The 27,909-nt window shown below is 31.6% G+C and overlaps 2 protein-coding genes across 2 annotated transcripts; one reads left to right on the forward strand and one right to left on the reverse strand.

Annotated features, from left to right (window-relative positions):
* Positions 1 to 734: 734 nt before the first annotated feature.
* Positions 735 to 4,373, forward strand: Flacc (Fl(2)d-associated complex component). The gene is made up of 3 exons (XM_065510365.1): positions 735 to 1,866; positions 1,929 to 3,419; positions 3,477 to 4,373. The coding sequence occupies exons 1-3, from the start codon at positions 873 to 875 to the stop codon at positions 4,142 to 4,144; spliced, it is 3,153 nt and encodes a 1,050-aa protein (XP_065366437.1). The 5' UTR covers positions 735 to 872; the 3' UTR covers positions 4,145 to 4,373.
* A 1,885-nt stretch (positions 4,374 to 6,258) lies between these two features.
* On the reverse strand, positions 6,259 to 12,847 carry LOC135957229 (ubiquitin carboxyl-terminal hydrolase MINDY-3 homolog). The gene is made up of 6 exons (XM_065507935.1): positions 12,146 to 12,847; positions 10,767 to 10,900; positions 9,987 to 10,704; positions 9,766 to 9,925; positions 9,541 to 9,700; positions 6,259 to 6,483 (listed from the first exon to the last, which is right to left on the reverse strand). Exons 1-6 carry the CDS (start codon positions 12,420 to 12,422, stop codon positions 6,337 to 6,339), a joined length of 1,596 nt encoding a protein of 531 aa, XP_065364007.1. The 5' UTR covers positions 12,423 to 12,847; the 3' UTR covers positions 6,259 to 6,336.
* Positions 12,848 to 27,909: the final 15,062 nt, after the last annotated feature.

A 27,909-nucleotide genomic window follows, 5' to 3' on the forward strand; every position in this document is an offset into this window, starting at 1 on the left:
AAAGAAGTAATTCTAAGGGCCATTATTACAACTTGCCGTTTAGCATTTAGCTTTTCCAAAGTTTCGTAATAATTAATTCAATTTTCTAAAACAAATTAAATTGCATATTAATCAATTTATTTAAATTTGTAATTTTTAGTATCTGTTACTGTTATTGTTATATTTTAATATACATATATGTATATAATAACTGTATTTAAAATGATTTGTGTGTTGAAATTTTAAATGGTCAGAAAGTCGTTAGAAAGTATTTATTTATTCCAAAACATAATTTTGTTTCTTATAATAGTCCGAAAAGTAAATCAATAATTTTTAGTTTTTCATTTAATTTTTTTCATAGGATTTTGAGGAAATTTGCTTTTTGGTCACAAATCTTGTTAAATTATTTCTTAAGAAAACATTTCTAATATTTAATTTTAGATTGCTTCTTTAGCTAGCTAATTTACGATTTTATAATTTTAAATTTCTATGACATTGGAATCAACATTTTCCACGACATGAAAATTTGACCTATACTCTTAAAAATTATAAAAATATCAAATTGATGAAATTTAAACATCTAAACATTGAAAATATTTCTACAACTAAAATATACTTATTCAACTTACCATCACTGTATAATATGGTGAGTATGCAAAAACCTCTAACAAATACAACTCTATACCACTCTCACATAGTGCCACTACTTATCACTTGGTGGCGCTAAATCAATAACAAAAATCCAATTGACAGCTCACTGAATTATTTTTATTTGTGCGTCGCCATTTTTTCATGAAAAGTTGCTGGAAAAAAGTGAAAAATTTACAGAAAATTGTATTTGATTTCACCTAGAACTTTAGAAACTTACTTCCTTAACTCTATAGCGCAGTATAATGGATAAAAAGTCAAAGGAGGCGTTAAGACGCTATAAGAAATCACGTCAGGCCCAGTCCAGCAGTGAAAGTAGTAGTAGTTCAGATTCTGACTCGGGATCCTCTAGTTCCTATAGCAGTTCTGATAGCGAGCGTAGACATCGCCATAAGAAATCGCGACAGTCTGGTGCTATAAGAAGATCCACCAGCTCCAGTGATGAGAGGCACAAGAGAGATAAACGTGATCATTGCCAGAAGAAATTGGAGGCCAAACGTAATCATTTGAAGCGCAAGTTAAAAGAGGCTAAACTAAAAAAAAAGGCTGCAGCTGCTGCGGCCGCCCTAAGTGGTCATTCGCATCGAGCTTTGTCGCCTGCCACACAAGCTAAGCTCAAGAAATTGGCCGAACGTAAACACTTGCGTGCCGCCAGTAAAGAACGCCGCGAACGGGAGAAAGAAAAACACCGGGCTGCCCTAAGAGAACGTGAAAGGGAACACCATCGTGTAAGCAGTCGTTCACCCACGAAAATCACAAAAATACGCATACACCAAGATGTTAAGAGGCAAAAGTCTCCACCCCGTATGCATCATCAATTGATGTCAAGGGAAAAAATTATCATACAAACTAGAACACGCGACCGTACACCCTCTGCCGAGAGGGAAAGGCAACGTCATGAGCATAAATTGCGTCATGAAGATATGGCCAGAGAACGTGAACGTCGTGAGAGGGAGGCCGCCCGTGATAAGGAACGTGCTGATGCTTTGGCCCGTTGCCAAGAACGTCAGAGGGAACGTGAGCGTTTGGCTCGCGAAAAGTTGAGAAGAGAGGAAGAAGAAAAGTATGGCAAACCTCCAGGCCCCGATCGTCTTTTACCGCGGGGACCTGAACGTGAAATACCACCTGTGCGAGGTTATGGCTCCCGGGAACGTTCAATGGAACGGGCCAAACGTGAAATGGATCCCTACGATCATGGCTACATTAGAAAACATAGGGGAGAACCCGAGTTTGAAGACGGTAAGTTATAATATTTTTAATTTGTAATGTTTACATGATCTTAACATGTATCTTTCTTTTAGAGCCGGAACGCCGCCACCTAGATCGCGAAGAGTTGTTAAGAGAGCGTGAATATTTAGCTAGGCGCCGTGAATTGAGTCCCGGTGAATATGTGGGTCCCAGTGGCAGTCGTATGCGTGGGGACCCCCGTGATATATATCCAGAAGATGAACGAGATCGTCCCTATAAGCGACCATACTTGGATGAAGGTGCTCCACGGGGACATCCTATGAATCGTGAAGCTTGGCTGGCGGAACGTGAGTTGAGAGAACGTGAATTGCATGAACACCCAAGGGATTATCGTGATATTGAGGCCGAACGCATGTATCCGGATGAACGTGAACGTTTACCACCACGTGAAGGTCGTGAAAGGCCGCCTTTTGTTGGTAGACCTGGCCCGGACTGGAAACGCAATGATTGGGGATCTCCTAGAGAACGTGGTGAATGGCAGGCTGATGAAAGCGGACCTCCACCCCCTGGTCGTGTTATAGGCTTTGTTGGTGGCCCCAAACGTGGTGGAGGTGTGGGTATAGTTGGTAAAATTCCTCCTTTAATACAACAGCGCGAGCAGCGCCCACCTTCAGAACCCGATTGGGATGCGGAAGAGGGTCAAATTGATACACCAAAAAAATCCGAAGGTACTCCAAAGCGCGATTGGATTGAGCATGATCAAAGGGAGTTGCCATTAGCTCGTGAAAAGCCAGGACCCGTAGGTCGCCCCTGGAATCCTAATGAATGGCGTGAAGGTGATGAAGGACCAGGACCGAGTAGTGGCTACCAACGTGGTCCTCCCGGTCCCATGTTGCATCATCCACGCAGTGATAGAGGTGGTCGTGGCGGTTATCGTGGTCGCGGAGGCCATATTGATCACGGTGAACGTATACCAGGAGGCCATGGTTTTAGACCCCATCATCCTCCAGCTCTAATGAATCTACCCGTGCCACCACCAGGTGGTTTTCATGGTGCGGGACCTATGGCACGTTTTCCCAATAAAAGGAACATGACCTATACTAATCCCAATATACTAAAAAAGCAACAAGCTGCTTTAGCTGCCGCCAAAGCAGCTGCGCAAGCAAGTGCCGTAGCAGCAGCCACCACAGCTGTGGCGGCTGCCAAAGCTGCAGCTCAAAGTGCAGCAAATGCCACTACAAATCCTAGTATTTTAGGACAAGTCGGTGGCAATCGGTCACAGGCAATTGATGATAAGCCAGAAGCTGGTGAAATTGTAGGAGATAATGAACAAAAAGAAGAATCACCCCAAACAGCAACTGCAGGAACTGTAGACGCTGAACAAAAAGAGAAAAAGAACAGTGGCGAACTAAGTGAAATCAGTGACAGTGATGATGACATACTAAATAAGACAGAAAAGAAGACCAAAATGGAAAATGAGGATTCCAATTCACAAACCAAACCGGAAAGCAAAGATGCCGGTGAAGATAAGGGAGAGGAAGATGAAATTATGGACTTTGAGGAGATTTCAGATGGTGAATTAGAAGAGGAAAGAGCTGCTAAGGGTAAGTTGTTAAAATAAATTGAATTTTTGCAAATTTATGGAAATTTTGTTATTTTAGGAGTGGGAGATGCATTAGGCGTGGATTGGTCTTCTTTAATAGCTGAAACCAAACGTATGCCTTCGAATCAAACTACCACAGCTAAGCAAAAATGGCAACCTCATCGTATTATCTTAGATGTAGGCATTTCTATGCGTATGGCTGGCGAAGAATACGCCAAACGTTTACTCAACGAGGCGAAGCAACAATTGGATGAAGAGTTAAAGGTTGAAGCGGTTAAAACTGAGCCCAAAGTTGACATCAAAAGCGAAATTAAAGATGAGGTATCCTCATTATCGACCTTAGATGAAGATTCTCAGGTTACTGCTCTGGAAAATGACGACAGTACTTCCGACATTAAGCCCAAAGAAGAAACGGATGATAAGCCAGATGTTAAACCTTTACCAGAAGAGTTAACCACTGAAACCTTCAATGTAGACTCTTTACCACCCATAGCTTGTATGCAAGTCTCCCAGCGCAAATTGAAAATGGAGAGACGACAATTGATAACAAATGCTTGTGGTATTAATAGTCGAGCATTAAGTGCTCGTCAAGATCTAAAATTGCGTAGACAATTATGTGGTCTGCCAGCGCGTGAATGTGAAATTACACGCAATATACCACAAACAAGTGACAAACTTAAGGCAATGGCTTTAGCTGCTTTTCAAAGGACATTACAAGTTAAATAAATTAGCTAATTGTATGGATAATTGTGAAGCATGCAATTTCGTTTTTTTAAATTTAGTTTAGTAATTAGTGGTTATATTTAATCGTATATATGCATACGTTCATAAATATATATGAATATATATATGGAATGGATATCTAAATGGATTATGAAGTTGAATATGAAATAGATAGAGTGAACAAAACAAAAAATATTACCCAGGAGTGGTAATTCTTATTTAAATTCCAAAAGTGTATGGTGTTTCATTTTTTTTACTATAATTTATAAATTGATTTAAACATGTTTATTTCAATTTGCCTTAAAATGAAATAAAAAGAAAAAAGGTACATTATATTGTATTAATACATTATATAAAAAACGGTTTACTTCTGGTAGTTGATGAAATCACAGACAAATTTTTATAAACGTGGTCCCATGTTGAGTGATAGAAGTGGTCGTGGAGCCCATATTGATTACGGTGAAAGCATACCAGGAGCCCATGTTTTCAAATCCTCAAAAAGAATAGTGAAGCTTTTATGCTAAGTGAGAACCCCCTTTATCATGACAAATGTCTAAACTTTCAGAGCGAAAGTACAAGAAATTGCTTATTCCCACGACAGCTGCTTCACGCACCGGAATGACCGAGTTCACTCGGCCAAGGGCTGTCAACTCAGCAATCACTGCTGCTACAACAACAACAAGAAATTGCTAAAATATTGAAACTACACATTACCTAATTTAAATAATACATAAAATACTTTTTAATGTTTTTAATTTCTTTTTTTTTCTTAAATTTATTTTTTTTACCTTTTTATTAGTTTCTCGTATTTAAGTGCTAAAGTAATCTGAACATTATTATTAATGATTTTTGTTTGCTTTTTTAACATGGCTTGAAAGATTCCTTTTACAAACAAATATTAATTAAACAAAGACATTTTTTAAGGAAAAGGAAAAATTTTTTTTTATAATTCTTATTGTTTTTTTAACACTGTTAAAAATTAACAACAAAAATTAGAATTAATCAATGGCGGTTTGCTAATTTAAACATTCTTTTGTTTTACGAGTATTTTCAAAATTCATATTTGAAATGTATATACTTGAAAACTTTTGTTTTTACTTAGTTGTAATTTTGGAAGTGTAGTTTTGCTAAGAATATTTAAATGTTTGTAGTTTGTTATATTGCTATTTATTTTTTTTCATTTAGAGTTTTTTAGTGGCTACTATTTTCATTTTTAATTATGACTAATTTATTTATTTTGTTTTATGTTTAATTTAATATATGCAGGTTTATAATAAAAATATAGATGTATGTATTTAAATTTATAACCTCCTATATTTTTACGGACAGCTATGAAAAATAATAAAATCATACCAACAATAATAAATGTTTTGGGGAAAGTTAAAAATACATTTTTTTCTTAAAGAAATATAACTTAATGGTTAGACAATTTAAATTATGGAGGCAAGGATTATTTTGTGTAAAAATAAACGGAATTTTCATCATAATTTGTTAATTATTGTCAAACCTTAATAGAGGACGCGAAAATATATTTATTTTATTTTCATAAATTCGGAATTTTTATAGTTTTGGAATTTTGATGACAAATTTACTTTCAATTTAAAATGTAAATTTGATATAAATTTATTTGAAAGATTGCTATTGGAGGTTATAAATCAATATTCGATGCCACCGAATATTATTTTGTCATTTTGTTTTTCTTTTTTAGTAAGAGTAATTTAAAGAAATTTTGCAGTTAAGTAAAACAAAAAACTTTTGCATCTTAGCTGTAAAATATACATATATAAAACTCTAATTAAAGCTATAAATTATATAATGTACCAATAGTTTAGAAACTACCAATAGCACATTTTATAAAAAATATGGTTTAAACATATTTAAAATATGTATCTTTTAAATTATTAGTTTTGTTTCATGTTCTTTGAAATTGTGTGAGTGTGTGGGAGGGAAGGAGGTGTTTTGAAAAATGATGGCTTTTTAATTAATATTTGTAATTATAACTTTTTTGTTTTTCACTACAAGTTGTTAATATTTAGGCCTCAATAAATTGTGTAAAATGTTGTTAATAAACATTTTTGTTAATTTGTTTTTAGTAAGATTATTATTTGTTTAGCTCATTTTTTTATTTTGTTCATTTTATGTTATTTTTTATTATTTTCTTTGTTTGTTTAAATTAAAGTATACTGTAAATGTGGTCAATTCAATGAAGGTATTCGCATATCATGCCAATTTATTTCAATATTTGGCCATTTTGTTTGTAAACATGTCATCATGGGATTTGAAACACAAATCGATTTTAAATCACTTTCTAATAATATGGCAGAACCTTTGCAATAGTGGACCTGTAAAGAAAAATTAAATAAAATTTTAGCATAAACTAAAGTTGATTTTTAATAAAAAAAAATGTTCAATATTAAGCATAGAAAATTATTTTCTCATAAAAAAATGTTTGTAAAAAAAAATGTTAGTTATGCCCTTCACCAAAGTATACTTTGAGATAAAGTTTGAAAACAATTTTTGGTGGAAAAAAATTGTGCGAAAAAGAAAATCGTGTTAAAAAATACTTGTAATCATTATTGTAAGTTATTTGAGTTCTTTGGAAAGTTGATTTCAACAGACCGACGGTCATGGCTTCGCTATTTACTCTTGTTGCTATTATGGTTAAGATACATATAAGCAAAAAGCTTAGTGAAAAGAAAGTGAAAAATATTACCGAAATTTTTTCACCATTTTTTTAAAAAATAAAAATTCACCAATTTTGTCTACTAAAGTTTTTTTCACCTTATTTCAACCAAAATTTTGTTCCCCTTTCATAATTTTTTTCATCAAATTTTTATTTTTACCAAAAAATATTTTTATTGGTTGTATGACTTAAAAATTCGGAGTTTTTAAATGTATAGCTTTTATTTTTAAACATTTGTACAATATAAATTAATTGGCAATTCCTAGCTATTATCTTTTCTCATCTTTCTGGCAACATATGGATTCCGAGCCAAAAGAACTACTCATCTTTTGAGGCCAAGAACGAATCAAGCCAATATGGGATACTCTGTTCCAAAGTGAAGCGTATCAGAGAGAGCGTTCTGTATCGATCGAAACTAATAGTATTCGGACGAGGCAAGGTCTGGAATATACATCGGATTCTAAATACTTTTTAAAAGGAGTTACAAAATATGGTTGAGAGTTTCCATAATGGAATATTACGGTTTCATGTCTAGCCGCATATTCTGGGAGTTTTTCGGTCAATGCTCGCTTTAAACAAATCAGTTGCGTTCGGTTTAAGCAGCTTTGGTTTCCACCAATTAGAGAGCATTACCTTAAAGAAGTAAAGCAAAACTTCTCGCATATGACTCTTTGTTGGTACATTCGACACTTTCGAAGCAAAAAAAACTTAGTTGTACCCTTAAAATTACATTTAAGTTATTAACAAGTAAGAGTGCTATATTCGGCTATGCCGAATCTTATATACCCTTCACCTTTGTTGTGGATGCATTATTATTTTTTATAATTAGTATATAGGTATGTATGTACATTGCCCACTTTCAGCGTACAGCATCCTAAATTTATCAAGAACACAAAAAAACAACGCCAAACCAAACAGAACACCAAAAGAAAAAACAAAATACGCAAGGCAATGAAACCAACACACATCCAAACATTTTAATTGTATAAAAAACAACAACAACGCCAAAAGAAACAAAACACAAAAGAAAAACAAAATACGCAAAGCATGCACATTCAAACATACGTTTTGTTGTTTTTTTGTCAAAAAAACCAACACACAACCAAACAAACGTTTAGTTGTATAAAAAACAACAACAACGCCAAAAGAAACAAAACACAAAAAAAAAAAAAAAATACGCAAAGCTTGCACATCCAACCACACGTTTTGTTGTTTTTTTGTCAAAGCATGCAATACATTGTGTTTTTTGATGAAATTTTCAGAGGTTGTCTCGGATTTTTGCTCATATCTCCGTTATTTATGGACGGATTTTGCTGATTTTAAATAGCAAAATTCTCGAAAGTATGTCTGACAGAATTGTTGAAGATTTGGATCCCGGAGATATCTGGGGCCTTCAGAAATTGATTTCAACAGACAGACAGACGGACAGACAGACAGACAGGCAGACAGACAGACAGACAGACAGACAGACAGACAGACAGACAGACAGACAGACAGACAGACAGACAGACAGACAGACAGACAGACAGACAGACAGACAGACAGACAGACATGGCTTAATCGACTCCGCTATCTATAAGGATCCAGAATATATATACTTTATAGGGTCGGAAATGAAAAATGTAGAAATTACAAACGGAATGACAAACTTATATACACCCTTCTCAGGAAGCTGAAGGGTATAAAAATCAAAACCCGCGTTCAAAAGATACACCATATATTGTAAATCCCGCATTTTTAAGTCATACACCAAATAATACTTATCTTAAAGATTACGGGGATTGTTCGGAAATGCATCACTGCTCTGCATCTGATGCGCAGTACATTCTAAAATGTAAAAGTTGGCAATACTGCAAATGTCTTGAGTTCTGAAAAGCAGATGAAGTTCAGTGAAACAGATGATGCGCAAAAACCATGAAACAAGCATCACAGAAATGGCTGATGCATTGTATGCGCATCAGCATCGTAAACTAATCACAAATGCGCATCCAATGCAGCGCAGTGATGCATTTCCGAAAAGGCCCTACTTTGGTGAAGAGTATATAAGATTCAGCACGGCCGAATGTGGAACTCTTACTTTTTTATTTTTATACCCTTCACAATGAGTGAAATTTATGTGAATCGAAAATGATTTTTTTGATATGTCGTAGTAGAATTTTTTTTCCTCATTCCAAAAGCTATCGAAAAATCTATGCCATAATATCGATTGCTAAATAGACCCACCCTAATGTATATTCTGGATCGTTATATATGGCGGAGTCACCGAAGTATACCTTAAGAAAAACATTGAAAACAATTTTTTTAAAACAAAGAATATACCACTCTTACTTGTTTTAACAAATATTTGTTTTCATAATCATATATGCACCCGATATAAAAATGAATCATACATGCCCGTAAGTAATTTGTCTGACGCACAGCTTTAAATAGACTTCCTTAACCAAAGGAATCCATAATGTATATTCTTATAGCACCACAAATAAAAATTACAGAAATTTCAAACGAAATAACTAATTTATTAATACACTAACCCATAGAATAGGTACATAGAACCAATAAAAATCAATTAAAATTGCTCTCTTTTCACGATACAATAACAAAATACATGGCAAGACATTCTCAGTTTTTGTTATCTATGCCCTAACCACTCCAGTTGAAAGGTATAAATTTATAAATATTGATATTTAAATATTTTAGCAAATAATGAAGACCTTACCTTATTACCCTCATTAGAACCAGGTATACCATTATAATGCATTAAATCGAAGGTGTCGGGTGTTGAACGTTTTTCCAAAGGGAAAAATTCATCCATAAATGCATTTAATAATATGATGCCTAGACCCTCGGGATCCAAACGTCTTTGCATAATATCAACACTAAAATATAGAAATAATAAATAAAGAAAAAATCACCAAAAAAACAGTAATTTAATTAAACTTACTATTCCGCTTCACTAACTAAATCCAAAGCGGCTAACACATCTTGCAGCACTGGAGTGGGTATAAAATTGTTGCCATCCGGATCATAAGACTTGAAAACTCGGCGGGCAATTTCCGAAGGAGTTTCGGGTGATACAAGCCTCTTTTCATTGCTAAATAAAACTGCAATAATGCAAAATAAAAATAAATAAAATCATTTTCAATTTAATCATAAAAAACCTACCAGTTAAATGGGTTTCTGAACCCATTACCCAAACCGGATTTCGGGGATTCTTAAAAAACGAACCCACCGTGCAGTAACGCATTTGCTCCATTAATGTTATGAAACCAATATCACTTTGTTCATTAATACCTCTCAACTTTAAACCACCCACATCTTGATCATTGTCCCAGACATGGGCCACAGCTTGACCGGTTAACATCAGATTAATCAAGGCCTGTGAACCGTAACCATATGTATTGTGTATTAGCGGTTCTGAGTTGTCCGACAATTCTGAATTGACATTTTCTATGCCCTTGGTTAATAACACCGTATACATAAACAACAGCACACCATATTTAGCCGATAGCACTTCAAAATTAAGCGTATAATATTTTTCCACCTCCTCTATTGTATTGAAATGCACAACTTGCAAACGTTTGTGATATTCATCTGGGGATACCTCTTCGGCCGCATTAAAAGGTACTGTGCCAGCACTAGTAGCAGCTGTAGAAGCGGTTGCTGCCGCATCTGCAGTTGACTCGTCATCCATAAAGCCGGCGCCTGTTGTATTCAAATTTGCCTCATCATTAGCCGCATCAGTGGCTGATGTTGATGTTTCTTTGGCTTCCGAACATTGTTCGACAGGTAGTGTGACTATGCGAAGACGTGACGCTTTACATTTACTCAATATGGTACAGAGAGCTTGAATAAGCAAGCTTTTACACTTGTCGGGAGTTAACTGAAATAAAAATAATAGTAATACACTTAACTTGTAAAGCTAATTTCATAATATTTATTTACATCTTTGAGACAGTGTCCAGGTGTATCCATAATTAAAATCTTTAGAATGTACGCCTGTACAGGCGCAATCACAGCACAGGGTCCACCTTGTTTTTGTACCAAAGCAGAAGGTTCTTCCTCGCTAAATTCAAAACCTTTAAGTAGAAAAATATTAACAAATTTAGAGGAAAATACATAAATCAAAATTAAATCTATCAGGTTTTTAAATAATTGTATTAACATACAAGTTGTATAATATGCATTCCTAGGAATTCATAGGCATCTATTCCATCTCACACGGTGGTTTAGAAACTTTTTATTTTAGAAATAATTCGGTTTTTGATACGCTGTGTGCAAAATGTTTATATTTCTTTTGTGTCCTGATCGGAACCGGGGTTTCATGGCCGAAACCGAACTAAACCTAATATTAAACCGAAAACTTTTCAAATGTACTATAAATTTCCAAAAACAAATAACATATTTATTTTAATTCTAGAGCATGTTTCAGCTCATTTTTAAGTAACCAAAGCACCCACTTCACATTGTGTACTCCATGAATCTTGTTTTTTTTTTCATATTGAACTGAAATGTATTTTCAGGCCCAAATGTTTATTCAATTAATTTCCGTTTGTGTACACAAAATGTTTTTTAATTGTTTGATATACTCATTTTGCATTAAAAATGTCAAACATTTCAAGGGAAGGTTTGTGAGATTCCTGAAGGGTATACATAAGCGCTATGTACAAGTATTTGGTATTATTGAAAACCTTAGGACTAAAGGATTAACATTTTAACCAACACAAAGTATTCAAGAGCTACCGAAATATATCCAAAATAAAATGTGTCTAAACCACTGTGTCGCATCAAACATGGTTACTCAAGTGTAATATCATGCCTGATGAGATCAATAAAGAAATAAAACTTGAACATAAATATAGAAACAAAAAATAAGTACATGATAAAAGAAAATGCATCTTTAAAATATGACTAATCTTCCAAAGAATGTCAAAAAAAATTAAACATAAAGCAAAAAACAATCTCACTACATAGGAGTATAAATAAATCAAAGACATGAGATGACATGTTCAAAGCAGAGGCAGGGGTGGATGACAAACATGATCATAGAACACCAAGCAACAAACTCAATATTAAGGAGTATAATATATAAAACGGCAGGTGTCAAGAGAATAATCATAGAAACAAGACGCAGCAGATTAAAAAAAAACATAATATAATTCATTCATCACCTTATATTAACTACACACATGCTTATATATAAATTTACATTCATATAAAAGTTTACGTATGTACATATGTATAGAAATGACAGTAACAGCATGTGTGTATATTAGAAATTTGCATACAACCACCCAATATACTCTGTCCACACCAACACCCACCTTGAGACCAACGACGAAAAACATCCAAACGTATGGCTGGTCCCCACAATAAATTGCGTATTTCTTGCAATTCGCGCGCATCCTTGGCCGTTGCTAATGTTGACGGAGTTAAACCAGCACTCCCACTTGTACTAGCCTGTTGTTGTTGCTGCTGCAGATGCTGCAATTGCCCTGTAGCGGCTATAGCCGCTGCCACTGTTGATCCAGCAGCTGCTGCCATTGATGACGCGGCTGCATTTTTAGCTTTGGTTGAGGCACTATTTGTGTGTTCGCCCATTTTTTTTTTATTTTGTAAATTAACTTCTTTCTTCAATTAATTTATTTATTTTATAAATTATCAAATACTTTTTCCGTTCACAAATCACAAAATATATTATGTTTATATTAACTTTTTGCTCTTGCTTTTTTTGTTGTCCACTTTTTATTTTTTCTCATTTACGCCATTCGCAAAAAATTCGTTTTTTTCTTAATTCACTTTATGCCTCCATACACAAAAGTTCTCTAGTTGATTTTTCCAAATTTACAATTTGTTTGTTTAGCAATTCATTAACAATTTCATAAAACTGTTAAATTATTTGCCAATTTTATTGGCAGTTAATTAATTATACGTTTTTATCGAGATTTTATTAATTTGTTCGTGTATTTTCAACACCCGTATAAGAAAATGCACACACATAAAATTTATGATGGAAAGAAAAAATTTAATAAATGCAGTTGTCAAATTGTTCTACTTATGCTGCTTCTTATTCGTTTGCTGCTACTCACTGGGAAATGATAACAACGTAACACAATCTATTTGTATTGTTTTGTCACATAAAGTACTTTAGCTTCAACTTCAACCACTATGTTTTGGTTGCTAACAGTAACAAACAAAATGCCAATTATGTAAATGGTTGGAGTATTTGCTATATTAAGGGCCGTTATAGTTAAAGCTAACTTTAATCAATAGAAAAAGGTACCCTTAAAGGTAGCTATAACGGCAAGTTGTAATAATGGCCCTTAATATAGCAAATACTCCAACCATTTACATAATTGGCATTTTGTTTGTTACTGTAACAGCTAAAACTATCAGGCCTGTCACACATTTAGTTCGGAGTGGTTTCAATTCCGTGGTTTTTATTCTGATCGATTTCATTGTAGGTTCTTCAGATTCCGTGTAATTTATTAATTCCAAAAAATATTTAATAATTCAAAGGAAGCTTTTGATACAGAAATTGATGAACATTTTTAGAAAAACAAATAATTACAAAAAAATATCAATTCCACTTTGAAAACTGAAAGTGGTTTCATTCCGAAAGAAATTTTCGTTTTACTTTCTCTGAAGAAGCAAAATACGGAATTAATTCCACTTTCGATCGAAATGGAATTCTGTGACAGGCCTGTATATACTATTTTCTAATCCGGGGATTCTGCATCGATAATTGTAATATTTCTCCTTGGTTGGCCCATAAATCCATTGCACAAAGTGAATTAGGGTTGGATGGACAATTGATCATGGGATCTTAACCACAAGGTGGTCATACATTTTGAACGGCACGGTCTATGCGTGACCAGTAGGCGTTATGTGCGGTTGCTCCATCCCAACCTCAGTTGTACCAGAACTACTCTTGTTTTGAGCGGCAGGTTTTCTCTATGTTCGTGGACGACCTTCATGCGGTATCCTGCGACAGCGGCAATTATGGCGCCTATATGAATGTCGTTCTAAGGTGCCTTATACGAATACCGATCCGATGGATCTTGCATTTACACACAGCCTCAAAAGTGAGTAAACAACAGTGAATTTTTTTATTTTTTTAAGATCATGAAAATCATTACATATGTATATTCACCCCGATCTCCAACAAACCGAAACTTGTAAATTTTAATCGATGGATAGGTTTTAGGATTTTCATTATCTTAAACAAAATGTGGTGTTTACTCACTTTTGAGGCTGTGTACTTCTGAATGTTCTCCTCGAGACTCCAAAATGTTAGCGGGTTTACAGTCTAAATGTCCCATGCCAAATCATTAAAAAACGTATGCAAATATTTCAACATGACAACTATCATATTATTCCTCTTTAAAAGAAATCGCTTTAATAAATTATGATCCAATTCCCAGATTTTTGCATTTTTCTATATACGTGGAAAACGAGTTCTATTTTGTTAGTGTTTTTTAACCCATATATATTGCTAAAACATTTGAAACAATAAAAATGCAATAGAAAAATACATTTTAAGTTTTCTTTATAGTTTGTCACTTCAAAAGCGTATACATGTAGCGTTCATGACCGTGGAAAAGACTATATAGGATTGTTTAACTTGTTTGAATACATTTAAGTGCTGGCAAAGTATTGAATTTTGAATATAGAGTATTTGCAAAATCATGGAAAATTTATAGTAAAATATGTTTGGAAAAATAAATTGGGAGTTTAAGAACATTAAAAACTAAATTTACTCAAACATAACTTTATTAAACTTTTTGTTGAAAAAAAATGTTTTCCGTTATACGTCATTGGAAAGGTCTCTGAAATGTATATCATTAGATATACATTGCATTGATAGAAACAAATAGGTGCAAGGTCTGGACCAAAGAATAACGTCTGGACTATAAACAGGGTGAGTCAAAACTTCTCAACCACTTCACTTTTCAATAGGTATTGCAACATGTGTCCGAGCGTTGTCTTGATGGAATATTAAGGTTTCATTTCATGTCTGGCTTCATAACCAGGGCGTTTTTCGGCAAATGCTCGCTTCAAACGAATCAATTGCATTCGGTACAGGTTCCATGTGATGGTCTGGTACACATTCACCATAAGCTTTGGTGACCAATCGGTGTGCTTCAGCGGTGCTTTTTTCAAATTAAACAAGTAAAGCAAAACTTCCCGCATATGATGCTTTGTTTTTACAAAATTCGACATTTCTCGAAGCAAAAAAAACTTTGTTTTTTAAACTATAATGTTCAATAACTAAGTGAGCATAAATGACAGATATGTACCCTTCAAAATGACATATAAGTTATTAAAAACAAAAAAGGGTTCAAAAGATACGCCATCTAAATCCAGCATTTTTAAGTAATACTCCCAATAGTTAAAAATTCGAGGAAGTCTTGGTTTCTTTTTGCTTATAACTGAACCAGACGAAATAATTTAACATGTTTATATCCAAGCCGGTCCAGTTTGACATACCTACTGTGATTTTCTTACAATTTTACATCAGAGCAGAAAATAATGTAAATCTAAGATCAAAACAGTTATGTCCGATTTGGATTATTTCGGTAACGTTATTTTGGTTTATTTCGGTAACTTGTATTTGTATTTCGTCAATTTCAGCCTGAACTAAATATTTAATAAAATTCACAATTAGTTAACAAAGGTGGTAAAAATTGTATTTTCTTAATTTAAAATAGTTTTTAGAAGACCCAGAAAAGGAAACAAATCATATTTTTTAAGACGTGCATATTTTGTGGCAAATATTTGAAAGTTTTAAATATTGCATTCAGGTCAATTTAAATGACGCAATAATCATTTTCTTTTCATCTTTCGTATGTTGTTTGAAAAATTAAAATCTTTATTTTTTTCTATTCGAAGTTTTTTTTTCAAATATTTGTGTTTAATTTATTTAGTTTATTGGGACAAAAATATTTGAAAACAATATCGTTTTCAATAATAAAACATGACATCATAATCGTAACATCGTTTTTGCTATCATAGCGTTTTCTGATTTATTGGGCGGTAACGGTAGTTAACCTTCGCTTTACCAATACCCACCCGGGTGACCACATCGTTTTTATTGGATTAATATTTTTTTTAATTTTGTTTCGATTTAAATGAAATTTGTACTCACTGAACAAATTTTAGAGTTCTATAGAATTTAATAGAAACATTTTAAACTTTTTATAAGGTTTTTTCAATTTTTTAAAATTTCGTTCGTCGCATATATTTATAGAAGTGTAGTGTCACCCGGGTGGGTATTGGTAAACCATGAACATAAAAAACCTTTGGTAAAGCGAAGGTTAAGGGTATTTTAGGGGTAACAGTAACCAATCTTGTATAAAACTAGGGGCCTGCCCTAATTTTGTAAATAAAACGACAAATGTTCAAACAATTTTGTTAGATCTCATTTTTTAATGACTAACTGCACTGTATTCTGAAAATAAACTCGTATCAAAATAAATACAAATTTATTATTAACACCAAAACTTCTGTAACCGAACAGAAACTGCAATAACAATTAAAAACAAATAAATATTGTACAACAGGACCACACAACTAGCAATGAACTATCAAATTGTCTATTCTTCCCTACTTTTGTGGTGTGTACTAAATATTTCCAAATAGATTTCATGCGTATAAAGAGAGTAATAAAAACAACAACAAATAAGGAAATCGAAAGTATGTAATTAACACAATTCAATTCAAACACAAAATGTTAAACAATCCCCCAACAAATGGAAAAATGTTTATATGCACGAGGATTTTTTAAAAAAAAGTTGTTAATTAAAATAGATTTTAATATAGACAAAATATAACAACAGAGTTTATTTGATTAATTTATTTATACTTTTTTTGTTAACAACATAGGTATTTGCCCAAACAGGTGAGTAATTAGGAGTGTACTGAGCAAATAAGAGATAGCTGGAGAGTAAGAGTTAATTTGTATTTAACGGTTTTTTAACGTTGTTTTTTGTTTTTAATGAATGAATAAAGAGTTGTTGTTGGTGTTGTGGCGCTCTGTTTATGTTAGAGATCTTGTGTGGGGGAAACAACAACAACAGCAACAACATAATGAACAAAACACTGACTGGGAGAGAGAGATTGTACGAGTGTAGCTATGGTTAAAAACTAGCTCCACTTGTCATAACTTTAAGCAGTTGTGAATAAAACTTGTAACCGTAAAGTGGTAAAAATTACGAAAGAAAATAACGAGCGCGTCAAATCAAAAGTAATTATTTAAAATCGAGGTGATTAAATAAATAATATAAAAAATAATAATATTAATAATAAAACGGTTAAATATAAGTAAGACAAAAAAATATTGAATTAAAATAAAATAAAGTTTAAACAATTAAAAAAAAAATAAAAAGTTAAAATAGTAAACAATTAAAACAAAAGAATTTAAAAATTATTGTTTTTCCATCTAATATTGAGTGTGTTGGTGTTGTTGTGTCTAAAATTATTATTAACTGCTGTAAAAAAGTACGTGTTTGGTTGTGAATTTTGATGTATTAACGACCTCTACCTTGTCATTATTAGTACGGGTAGTAATAAATACAAAAGACGGTGTCGAAATATTGCGATTTTTTGTGCATAACCAAATTTGAACGTTTTATTTTTAGTGTGTTTACTTTTTTAATAAACTGGAAATATGTTGAATTTAATTAATTATAATAAATTATTTATTAAATTCTGGTTTTTTGTGTGATTTTTTAAAGGCGTGCATGTTAATTAAAAAAATGTTTATTTTGCCAAATTTTAAAATTTCATAAATTTAAGAATGTACATATTTCTTTCTGTAGGTTACTTATTTGCCATAAGTTTGTTAAATATTTTTTTTTAACAAAATGCATAAAAACTCTGCAAAAGTTTTAGTCTACATGATTTTTTAACTATTTTTTCAAGTTTAGAGGAGTGCGGATCGGATTAGTGTGCAACTGCGTGCCTCATCGGCTCTGAAGTTTGGAAAACAATTTAAATGAGATTTTTTTCCGTTTTGGAAACGGAATCGTAATCTATACAGAATTTTCTTTCTAAAAATTTATAAAAGTAAAAAAAAAATTCTAAAATTTCGAGTTATTATTAATTCCTCGGACCATTATGTCTCAAATGCATTATTTATATAAAAAAAATACTCGTTTTGTGAAATTTTATAATTTAAGACTATTCCTAAGATTTGCAAATGCTCTGATATAAATTTAAGAACGAGGGTGTGTCAAAAAGTCCGTACTGGGTTTTTGGATAAAAAGCTCTATGAACTTTGTCCAACGTTTCTAAATTTTTTTTTATTCCAAATAAGAAATAAGATTTGTGGCTTTCACAATCTCTCGCACATTCAGTCTCCGATCGATCAACACTATGTCGTGATTTTTTCAATTGTTCGGGTGTACGACCACAACGAAATTCAGTGAATCATTTTTTTACCATTGAAATTAATGGAGCAGAGTTCCCATAGTATTTGTCAAGATTGGAATGATGGTTTTTTTCGGCCAAAAATAATTTTTAATGAGCATTTTTTACCAATTTCTTCTCAAGTCACGAGGCAGTCCGCTATCAACGGCTGTCAAACACAACTAAATGACGCAGCTTGTTCAAATTTTGATAGGAGTCAACTGACAGATGACGATTGACAGGAGCAAAACTCCACTTTTAAAATTACTAAAACTTTCTGAAACAAATTCTTAAAATTTAAGAATTGTTTATTCGGATTTTATTGACAATTTATACGAGAATAAAAGACAAAAAGATGTTGGTTAACCTCTCAAAATTATGACGTAGCTGAGATTTAAACTTTAAGGATTTCGGGAAAAACGCGATGTTGGCAATAATTTGATCTGTATTCATAAAACCAATTAAAAAGATTTTTCTTTTTACAATCAGGTCAAAGGTAAAATTTTAGAATATTTAGGATTTTTCATAAAAATATATCGAATTTTTGTTAAATTAACCTTTGATGTACTCAAAAGATCGAAAAATGTAATTCATTGCATTGGGAATTCAATCTTTAAAGAATTTATTTCTTATTGAATCATTTAAGTTTTCTTTAATTCAAATCCTTTAAAAAATCGCTTAATACAATTTTTTGAATGATTAAATTTTTCTTCAATTCAGATCTATTTCAAAAAGGCTTTAGACAGTTTATCCAATACATTTTGGAAATGATTAGAAGCAAAATCAAATTGAATAAAAAAAAGAATATTTTCATTCAATTTCGATTAGATTTGAATTAACAAAGGTCAAATGTTTTTGGAATGTATTTTTTTATTATTGAGAATTCAGATTTTAGTAAATGAAGCTTAAATTAAATTATTTCGTTCGAAGCTCTGAATGTATTTGAGATCAAAACTCTTACAAAACAAAAATCTGATTAAAATGTTTAAAAAATTAACTTTAGAACATTTTAAAAAAATTCGCCTAATCTAAGGGCGTGGTTATGCCCCGATTTTATGAATCATTCTGTTTTAAATGTTTAATTATTTTTAATTTGTATAGAACTAAATATACAACATTTATTGACCTAAAAATTGCATTATTTCTATACCCTTTTGTTTTTGAATAAAAACGAAAAAAAAATTAAAATCACCTGTATTAACAATTTATATTGTTATTATATTTTTCTCATTATTGTGAGCATTGACGTCTAAAACTAGTTTATTTTTATTCAAAGCACTGAAACACTTGAACGCGTTTTGAGCTCAGAATTTAAATCAAACAAAAACAAATTCTACGGTTTTATAATATGTTTGTATATACAAAAGTTGTTTATAGAAAATGTTGACAAAACAATATTGAAATGAAATTTACAACAAATACTAAATTTAGTAGTGAAACAACAAAAAAAAATTGAATTAAAACAAGTTATAAGAATTAAAAAGCACCGGATGTTTTATCAATAATTTACTCATTTTCATCGCTGTTGATCGTCATTTATGTTACGAATGTTCAGTGACAGACGGTTTTATCTAAGTAATTTTACGTTACGTGTTTTAATTTAAAAGTTGATGACACTTTACGCATATAAATTACATTAATAATACAAAATATTTACATAACCAAACACTCAAACCATAAAGAACCCTTTATTAAGAGAAACTCCCCACCTTTAATTTAAACATTTAACCGATAAAAGTGCATCTAAGTTGTATGCGGTATATACATATATATTTTTTAATATTCTGTTACTAAACTAGCTAAACCCGTTCTTAATCATGTGATGATAATTGTTTATGAGCTTGAAAGTGTGTTTAATTTTACTCTCTACTGTATCAAGTTTGTTAATGCCCATAAATCGTTTTTGAAACCATTTTCAAAAGTATTTTTAAGGCTTGGTTACTTTTTAATGTCGTTTCAATATGTAAGAGGATTTGGTTTGTATATTTTTTTCTTGATTAGCTTCGTTTAATTTTTGAGATTCCTTTGGAAGGTTGGAATTCTTTTGAATTGGCCTTTTTTGTGTTGAAGCTGGCTGGTGTTGTTTATGTTTAGTGTGAATTTCAATGTACAATACATGTGTCGTTGATTCTTCTCAAAAGCAATTAGCGATTATATTAAACATAAATTATATCTGTTTGTAATTTACACAAAATAAAAACAAATAGCACCTGCGGAATTTACAAAGTACTTAATAACAGACAGTATGTCCAAAAATAGTTCTCACCAGAACTTATTATTGTTTATGTAAACCTCAAACTCGATATTCAATTTACTGGAGTAACATGTTGTAAGTTCCTAATCGATAAGTAAAGCTGTCTTCACACTATTTGAATTCTTAGCTGATCATATGATCATCACATCAATATAGCCATAATGTGTTTCAGTTGTTCAAATAAGTAGTATTATAATAATTTAGATTCAGCCCAATTATGAATAAAAAATTCCGCGGGAGTTTGTTCCCCGGGAGTTTTTTCCCATTGAATTTGAATAGGAAAAATGAGAAAATGGAAACAACTCCCGGGGAATTTTTATTCATAATTGGGCTGATTATGTAAGGGAAAATCTATATTTTTATCTGGAAAAATATTCAAACAAAGGTGAATTTACCAAGGTGAAGCGCAGCTGATTATAGAAATTGTACTGTTCAAGTTTTAATTTTATTGTTTTCAAAATTTCATTTCATTACATGTTATTTTCCTTAAAATTTATTAAAAATTTATGAATTCGCCACTGCTGCCACCTTGTTAAATTCGCCTTACTTTAAATCATAGATAAATACACATAGATCGGGAACTCTCCCGTCAAAGACCTAATTCAGTTGTCAGCAACCTAAGTGGTGATAATGTTCACGATGGGAAAACAATTTTTATTTGAAAACTAAGTGATTTTCATAAACTGTTTTTGCTCAAGTCCCACTCAAAAATTTAACAAACCCCGTTCAAATCCGTTTTCAGCTTGTGCCACATTATCTGATAATATTCATTAATCGGCCAAGAAATATTTGTTATGTTGCACATGTTGGCTGAAATTTTTTACATCTGTTTTCTACGTCACTTATCTTGACAAGAACTACGCAATAATTAATATGAACTTAGATAAATAGTATGTGCAATTTGTTTAATGATACAGAAACTTATATTTCAAACGTTAAAACAAACAGTATTGAACTTAAAACATTTGCCAACGGAAACCGAAGGGAATGAAACCCATTCTAAACACATTCAATTAATAATTGAATATAATGTCGGGAAAATGGACAATTCGGCTGACATGCGCTCTTTTCATAAAATTTGATTAATGCTGCACAGAATTTCAACTTTCAGAGGATCCGTTGTGTATGGTTTACTCACGTTAACCTGATATTTCAAATGGCCTCAGAGAAAATAGTCCCTAGATTGCCAAATCAAGCCTCATGGTGCCGGTTTGCTGCCACCAAAGAAGTTTTGTTTAAAGAACCGCATTTTGCTAAAAAATTAGATGTCTCTTTTAGTTTTTCAAAAAGCCAATGTTCCATGCATTCCACAGTGAAAGATTCCAAAGTTTGTTCTTAATGAATATCAAAGGATGACAGCTTAATTCTTGACATTTCATAATTTGACACCCACCCTTTATTATTAAATTAGTCCCTATATAAACTTTAAAAGAAATTCAATTAGGATTAAACCATTTTACATTTTTCTTTTTTCCTTTTTTATATTAAAACTTTTCGGTTTCGGTTTTGGATTTGCTCCTGGATTAAACTGTGCAATCTGTACTGGGACACTAACTTATTTTAAATGGGTTTAAAATAAGTTTTGCTGCAGATTTCGGACAGAAAAGCAATAAAAGCACCACTGTTGCTTCAGAAAATAAAGTTTTAAGACTTTTCAAACTCTAAAATTTGATTACGCTCCATGTTGATTTAAATACGAAAGCACCCAGTATTAGAGGCAGGGCTATCAGTTAACTTTAACGAAAAATGTTTCAAACATAATCTTTAATTTCGATTGGTAATGTGAAAAACTTGACTAAACATTTTTTTTCATGTTTATTTTATGAATTTAATATTGTGATGCAGTTTTTCTTTCAATCTTGGGTAAGCTTAGGCCATCTAGGTTGTTCAAATGTCTGTTTCATTGAAATCTACTTTAGCACAGAGCTGCCTTGTTTGGGGATACCATCGACTCGTTACTGTGCCTATAATTGGAATACTGTTATTAGGGTCATAATTTAAACATAATTATAAACTTGTGGTCGGCTCTCACAGGCAGCAGGGGCCGAACGGAAGAGAGTATTCCAATGTTCACAATTATCGATAGTGAAATAAATTGAAGATTGTACTAAAACAAAATTAGAAAATTAATTTCAAGCAATATTGCAATGCATTGTATGTTCTGAGATAAATTCGTCAGCCCTTAATCAGCAAACTACGGTTAGTTGGTTAAAAGAAGCAAATATATACATTCCGACGAGATCAATAGTTCGGTTCTCGGCTAATAATTTCCGGATGCAAACCAGTGAAATAAATTCTTAATCTGCTTACTATGGTTTATTGGTAAGGATAACTAATGAATACAATTCGATGAGATAAATGCTCGGATGCATAACGACTAGTTATTGGGGATAATAACTATGGATGCAAACCGATGAGATAATTTCTTCGGGTCTCAATTGACTAACTATTATTTAATGGCTAAGACTAGGTAACGAATATAATCCGACCATATAAATGATTCAGCTTCGGTCGGCTATAGACTAGTTATTGAGAATAAGAACTATGGATGCAATTCGTACTCAACACTTTGCAATTGTTAAGGAAAAAATCGGTCACTGGACGATCGATTTACAAAATTCCCCGAACTACCTTTAATTTTTTAAATGAACCACAACTCCATGATTTTGATTGGCTCCTTTGAATTACTTTTCATTAACAAATATGAAAAAAAAAACTCTGTTTGAAAAAGATTTTTGCCAAATACTGAGAATACTTTCAAGATCGTATCTGTCTGCCATTTTTGAAAATAGATACTTATAAAATAGTACATATTGAATCAATGACAAATTAAACTTGAGCTTTCAAACAATTTGTGAAATTCAATTGCCTTGCCAGCAGTATTATCTTCGTGAAAAAGAAATGTATTCAAATAATTAAAATCCAAAACGATTAATCGATTATACGATTACCAACTCAAAACTAACATCTTCATTACATCTTCTATTCCAGCCGTTTAAAAACCAATTAATACATTAATTTCACGATTAATTTATTATTTGAAATGAATTCTAAGAAATATTCCACTTTTAATGTAAAGAGCTCTGATTTAGTAATATTAATCTATATAATTTTTTTTTCTTATTTTCATCACCCTCTTTTTAACATATTTCTTCTTTTTTTTTTGCTATATGGCGCCAACGTCATGTAGTCGTATAAAATTAATCTATACAAATTCAAAACAATGTTCCAATAATTCAAATCTATAATCTTGAAATGTCAGGTTTAATCATTGCAGCTATTTTATGCATGCTATTGAAGCTGGTAAGATCGACCACTTCCCTCCCAGCAGCCATGCTGATCATGCTAGATAGATGGTTGGATGGATGGATGTGTTTTTATTGCAGATAATTTGTTTGCTTTTAATTTTTTCAGTGTCTCATCAATTTTTGTCTCACAAGAAGATGCGTGAATTAAAAAATAAAAATAAACTTATACAGCATACAATGTTTTTGACTTGCCCCTTTACTTTGTCTACTTTTTTCCGTTTCTTTTTTTTTACTTTGCTCTACGACATTAAATTTATGAATGAATTTGTTGTTAGTGTTATCAGTAGAAAAAAGAAAAATAACAAAAATAATACATAATATAAAAAAAAACCCAACCAATTTTATATGCAAAATGTATGTATTAAAAGAAAAAACTAAACAAATAGCTATAAACCGCGCACTGACCTATAATAACAAATATCAATGCAAATAAAAAATAAACACATTTTGTAATAATAAAAAACAGAAAAACAAAAAAGATAATGAAAGTTAAAAATACATTATTAAAAGTCACAAGACCGAAAAGGGTTAATGAGGGACTGGAAAATGCCCATAACACATTGCATTAAGGTGTAGTGCGTATAGACATGATGATGTGTTATTTATGTGTATAGTGCAGATAATAAAGCCCTTGAATATTTAAGTAATAACAGAATAGTTTAATACCCTATAACATAGAGTGGAGGGAACTTACATATTTAAATCATTAAAAAGCGTAAATAGTAAATATCTCCCATATAAATTATGCGATCGCAAATATACTATTGATGGATATGAGCAAAATTTTCCATAACCCCCTGTCTATACTTGACAAATATTTATCATAACAATTAATGACGTTTGTTGTCAAGACAAAGTTGTCTGAGTAAAAGCACTAACATTTTTGTCATAATGAAGCAATAATACTAATAAATGGGGACTATATCTGATAATATTTTATCTTGACAAGCATTTCGACGTTTATTAGATAGGGGATAACTAGAGGTTAATAGATAGGGGATAACTAGAGGTTTGATTTTGACTAATGTTAAAAACTGTCATCTCTAAATCATAACCAAACATTTTTGCACAATTGTTGCAGTTTAAAAAACTTATTTCTGTTGGATATTTAAATAAAAATGTGATCTTTAAGATGCAAACATTGAGTATATAAGATTAATTTATCCCATACAGAAAATCATGCTGACTTGTTTCAGTTCAATTATTGCAAATCTTTCATGTAAACCAGCTTCGTTCAATATCCATCCCATATTCCCGTATTTTCCAATTTATAATTGATGTTGATTTGAATAAAGATCGATTTATTTAATAAACATTTATAGCCAGTCAGTAGTCCGTCGTCTCTCTGCATTTAGTCTTAAATTCCAGCATTTCATTTCGTATAAACATCATTCACATTCACTTTTTCTACGCACACAACACGCAAATGAAACCTTAAGCAAATAAACTAAAGGAAAGAATTTAAAACTGATAATTTTGTATTGCAAAATATTTTACATATATTTCTGTTTCTATTCACTCCTAGTACAACAATTGAAACAACAAAAACCTCAAGAAATTATGCAGGCATACATACTACATGTATGTAATAATAATAATAATGAAGTTGTTGTAAAACGATAATGTCAACAAATCAACATGAGCGTACATTGTTTACAAACAATGGCTAGGCTAAACTGTATGTTCTCACCAGTGTTGCCATCAAGACAATTATAAACTACACATGCCTCATGCCAAAATTACACATACGAGAAAAACTTACACATGTAAATAAATTTTCGTGATTTCAATAGGAGAAATTGTCTAAAATTGTCATGAATATAAAAGGTTTGTCACAGTGAACTCTGGGATGTTTGGACCAAATACGATCACTTTATTGTCAATGGACAATTTTCACTTGCGGTGATTTTAATTTATCCAGGAATTGGATTTTTTAGTGAACTTTTCTAATTTAATGAATTCTTGAGATCAGTCAAATATGTCAATCCCAAATACGCCTTTAACAATTATTAATCAATGTCCATTTTAATTTATTTCTAATTTATATTAAGTGCTTTGAAATCAGTTTTGTTTTCAGTTTCAAAGATAAATATTTTTTACTATTTGTTTAAAAATTATAGCTCTGATCATTTTCCTTCCCAGTAAATACTTTACCATAAAATGTTGTAACGTTTATATTTTTAAAATTTGTAGTTATAAATTTGAAATAAAGCTTCCAAAAAGTAAGTCAATTTTATTGTTTATTATTTAAAACACAAACCAGAAACCACACAGACAATAGCATAAACTTAAAACGGTTCTTGCGGGTATAAAAAATAACTGGAAACAATTTGTAAATAAATTTTTCTCACTCAAATTCCTACGTTCTTGTTTTTTTTCTTAAGATTGGCTAACGTTACCCCGAAATAACTGCAATTACCGTTACCGATATAATAGTTTATACCGTTATCTGTAAATGCCGTTACCCTTATTCTATAAACAATTTAAAATTATAAAAATACAAATTTTCGATTTTTGTTATTACAAATTGTTATTGGAAAAACGTTAATTTCCAAGATAACGAAAATTAACGTTTTTCCAATAACAATTTGTAATAACTTATAAAAAATGTACAGTTATTGAATAGTATTTGTTGTTTTATATTTTTTTCATGTTAAAAGTCTTATATGTATATAAACTAAAATTTAGTTTCTGTTACCAATATTACGCAAACAAAACTATCACAAACGCCGAAATATCCATCTGAAAAACCAAATATAGCAATCTCCAAATTACTTATCGTATTTTTCTGCAAACCTTAATGTTAATTTAGTTCAAACTTGATTCATATCTTCATCTTATATATAAATAGACCAAACGTTTTTTTGTGGTACACTTTTAAGTATGTTATTGTCCACCAATATTAATAAAACTTATTGTTTTCGAATTTCGGCCACCGGGATTTCCTAGTACATATAATTCCATTATAGTGAGTAACAAGCGAGTACAATATAATAAATATGAATACATTTAGAGATACTGGATTTGTATTTATCAACTAAAATAGAGGATATAGCTACTTTCCCTCATATAAATGTACATATTTATTTCAGTCGGTTTTGAAATCTTAACAATCCATAATTCATTCAATCAATTAAAATCCAAAATATAGATAAAAGACATACATTGACAATATATTTTTGGAATTTAAAATTACACATGAATTACACATTCACTCAATTACACATGGGCTACACATCCAAGTTAAAATTACACACAATATGTGTAATTACACATGAAGTGGCAACACTGGTTCTCACTCACTCTGGTTTTTACTTCTTTCTCTCTTTATTTTTACATTTTTCTTATTTGCATCTCCTTCTCATTACACATGGCTAAAGCTATTTTTACAACAAAAACAAACATTTTGCCAGCAAAAAAGAAATAAATAAATGTAATAATAATGCATATAAAATGTTACAAGTGAAAAATATTTATTGTTTTATTACTTACTACATACAATTACTATTAGTATTGTTTATTGTTTTGTTAGTAGGTTTATAAAAAGAAAAGAATTTAATAAACAATTTAGCATTAACCTTATATGGTATAAGGAACTTTCTTTTATTTGTTATTTTCAATTTTAATTGATCATTGGGTAAATTAGTATTAAAAAAAAATATTCAATACGCCAATATTACTTATTTACACACAATGTTTTTTACGCTCATACACACTTACACGTGTATGTAAATACGAGGATAGGCTGGTAAGGATTGCGACTAAGATCGCTGATATTCTGAATTATTTTATGCAATTTATGATACATTTTAATTCATCATTTACTTAATAACCTCCTTCTTAACCGTACATCCCACAATGGGGAGAATTAAAAACGGGGAAATACTTAAATATGTATTTTGAAAAAGTATAGTCGGATTTTAATAAAATGCCCATGGCTATAGAAGAGATACAGTTTTGAATTTGGAACTTATTCAATAACTGGGGCGGGGTCATAGAGAGTCACACCACCAACAAATTTCAGCCACCAGCTAGTCCAGCCTTTTGCCATTATATCGCGTTTACATGGACATGGCCACTTGATGGAAGCTCTCGCTTCCATGAGCAGCCTCAACAG

The sequence above is a fragment of the Calliphora vicina genome, chromosome 4 (genome assembly GCF_958450345.1).
Source record: "Calliphora vicina chromosome 4, idCalVici1.1, whole genome shotgun sequence".
Lineage (NCBI taxonomy): Eukaryota > Metazoa > Arthropoda > Insecta > Diptera > Calliphoridae > Calliphora > Calliphora vicina.

Bases quoted from the DNA above. Each gene is read 5' to 3' on its own strand.
- Flacc (XM_065510365.1), top strand. From the start codon at position 873: ATGGATAAAAAGTCAAAGGAGGCGTTAAGACGCTATAAGAAATCACGT. The intron at 1,867-1,928 runs GTAAGTTATAAT...TCTTTCTTTTAG, and splicing joins AGAACCCGAGTTTGAAGACG to AGCCGGAACGCCGCCACCTA. The intron at 3,420-3,476 runs GTAAGTTGTTAA...TTGTTATTTTAG, and splicing joins AGAGGAAAGAGCTGCTAAGG to GAGTGGGAGATGCATTAGGC.
- LOC135957229 (XM_065507935.1), bottom strand. From the start codon at position 12,422: ATGGGCGAACACACAAATAGTGCCTCAACCAAAGCTAAAAATGCAGCC. The intron at 10,901-12,145 runs GTGGGTGTTGGT...TTCTACTTAAAG, and splicing joins TTTTCGTCGTTGGTCTCAAG to GTTTTGAATTTAGCGAGGAA. The intron at 9,926-9,986 runs GTAGGTTTTTTA...GCATTATTGCAG, and splicing joins TTCAGAAACCCATTTAACTG to TTTTATTTAGCAATGAAAAG.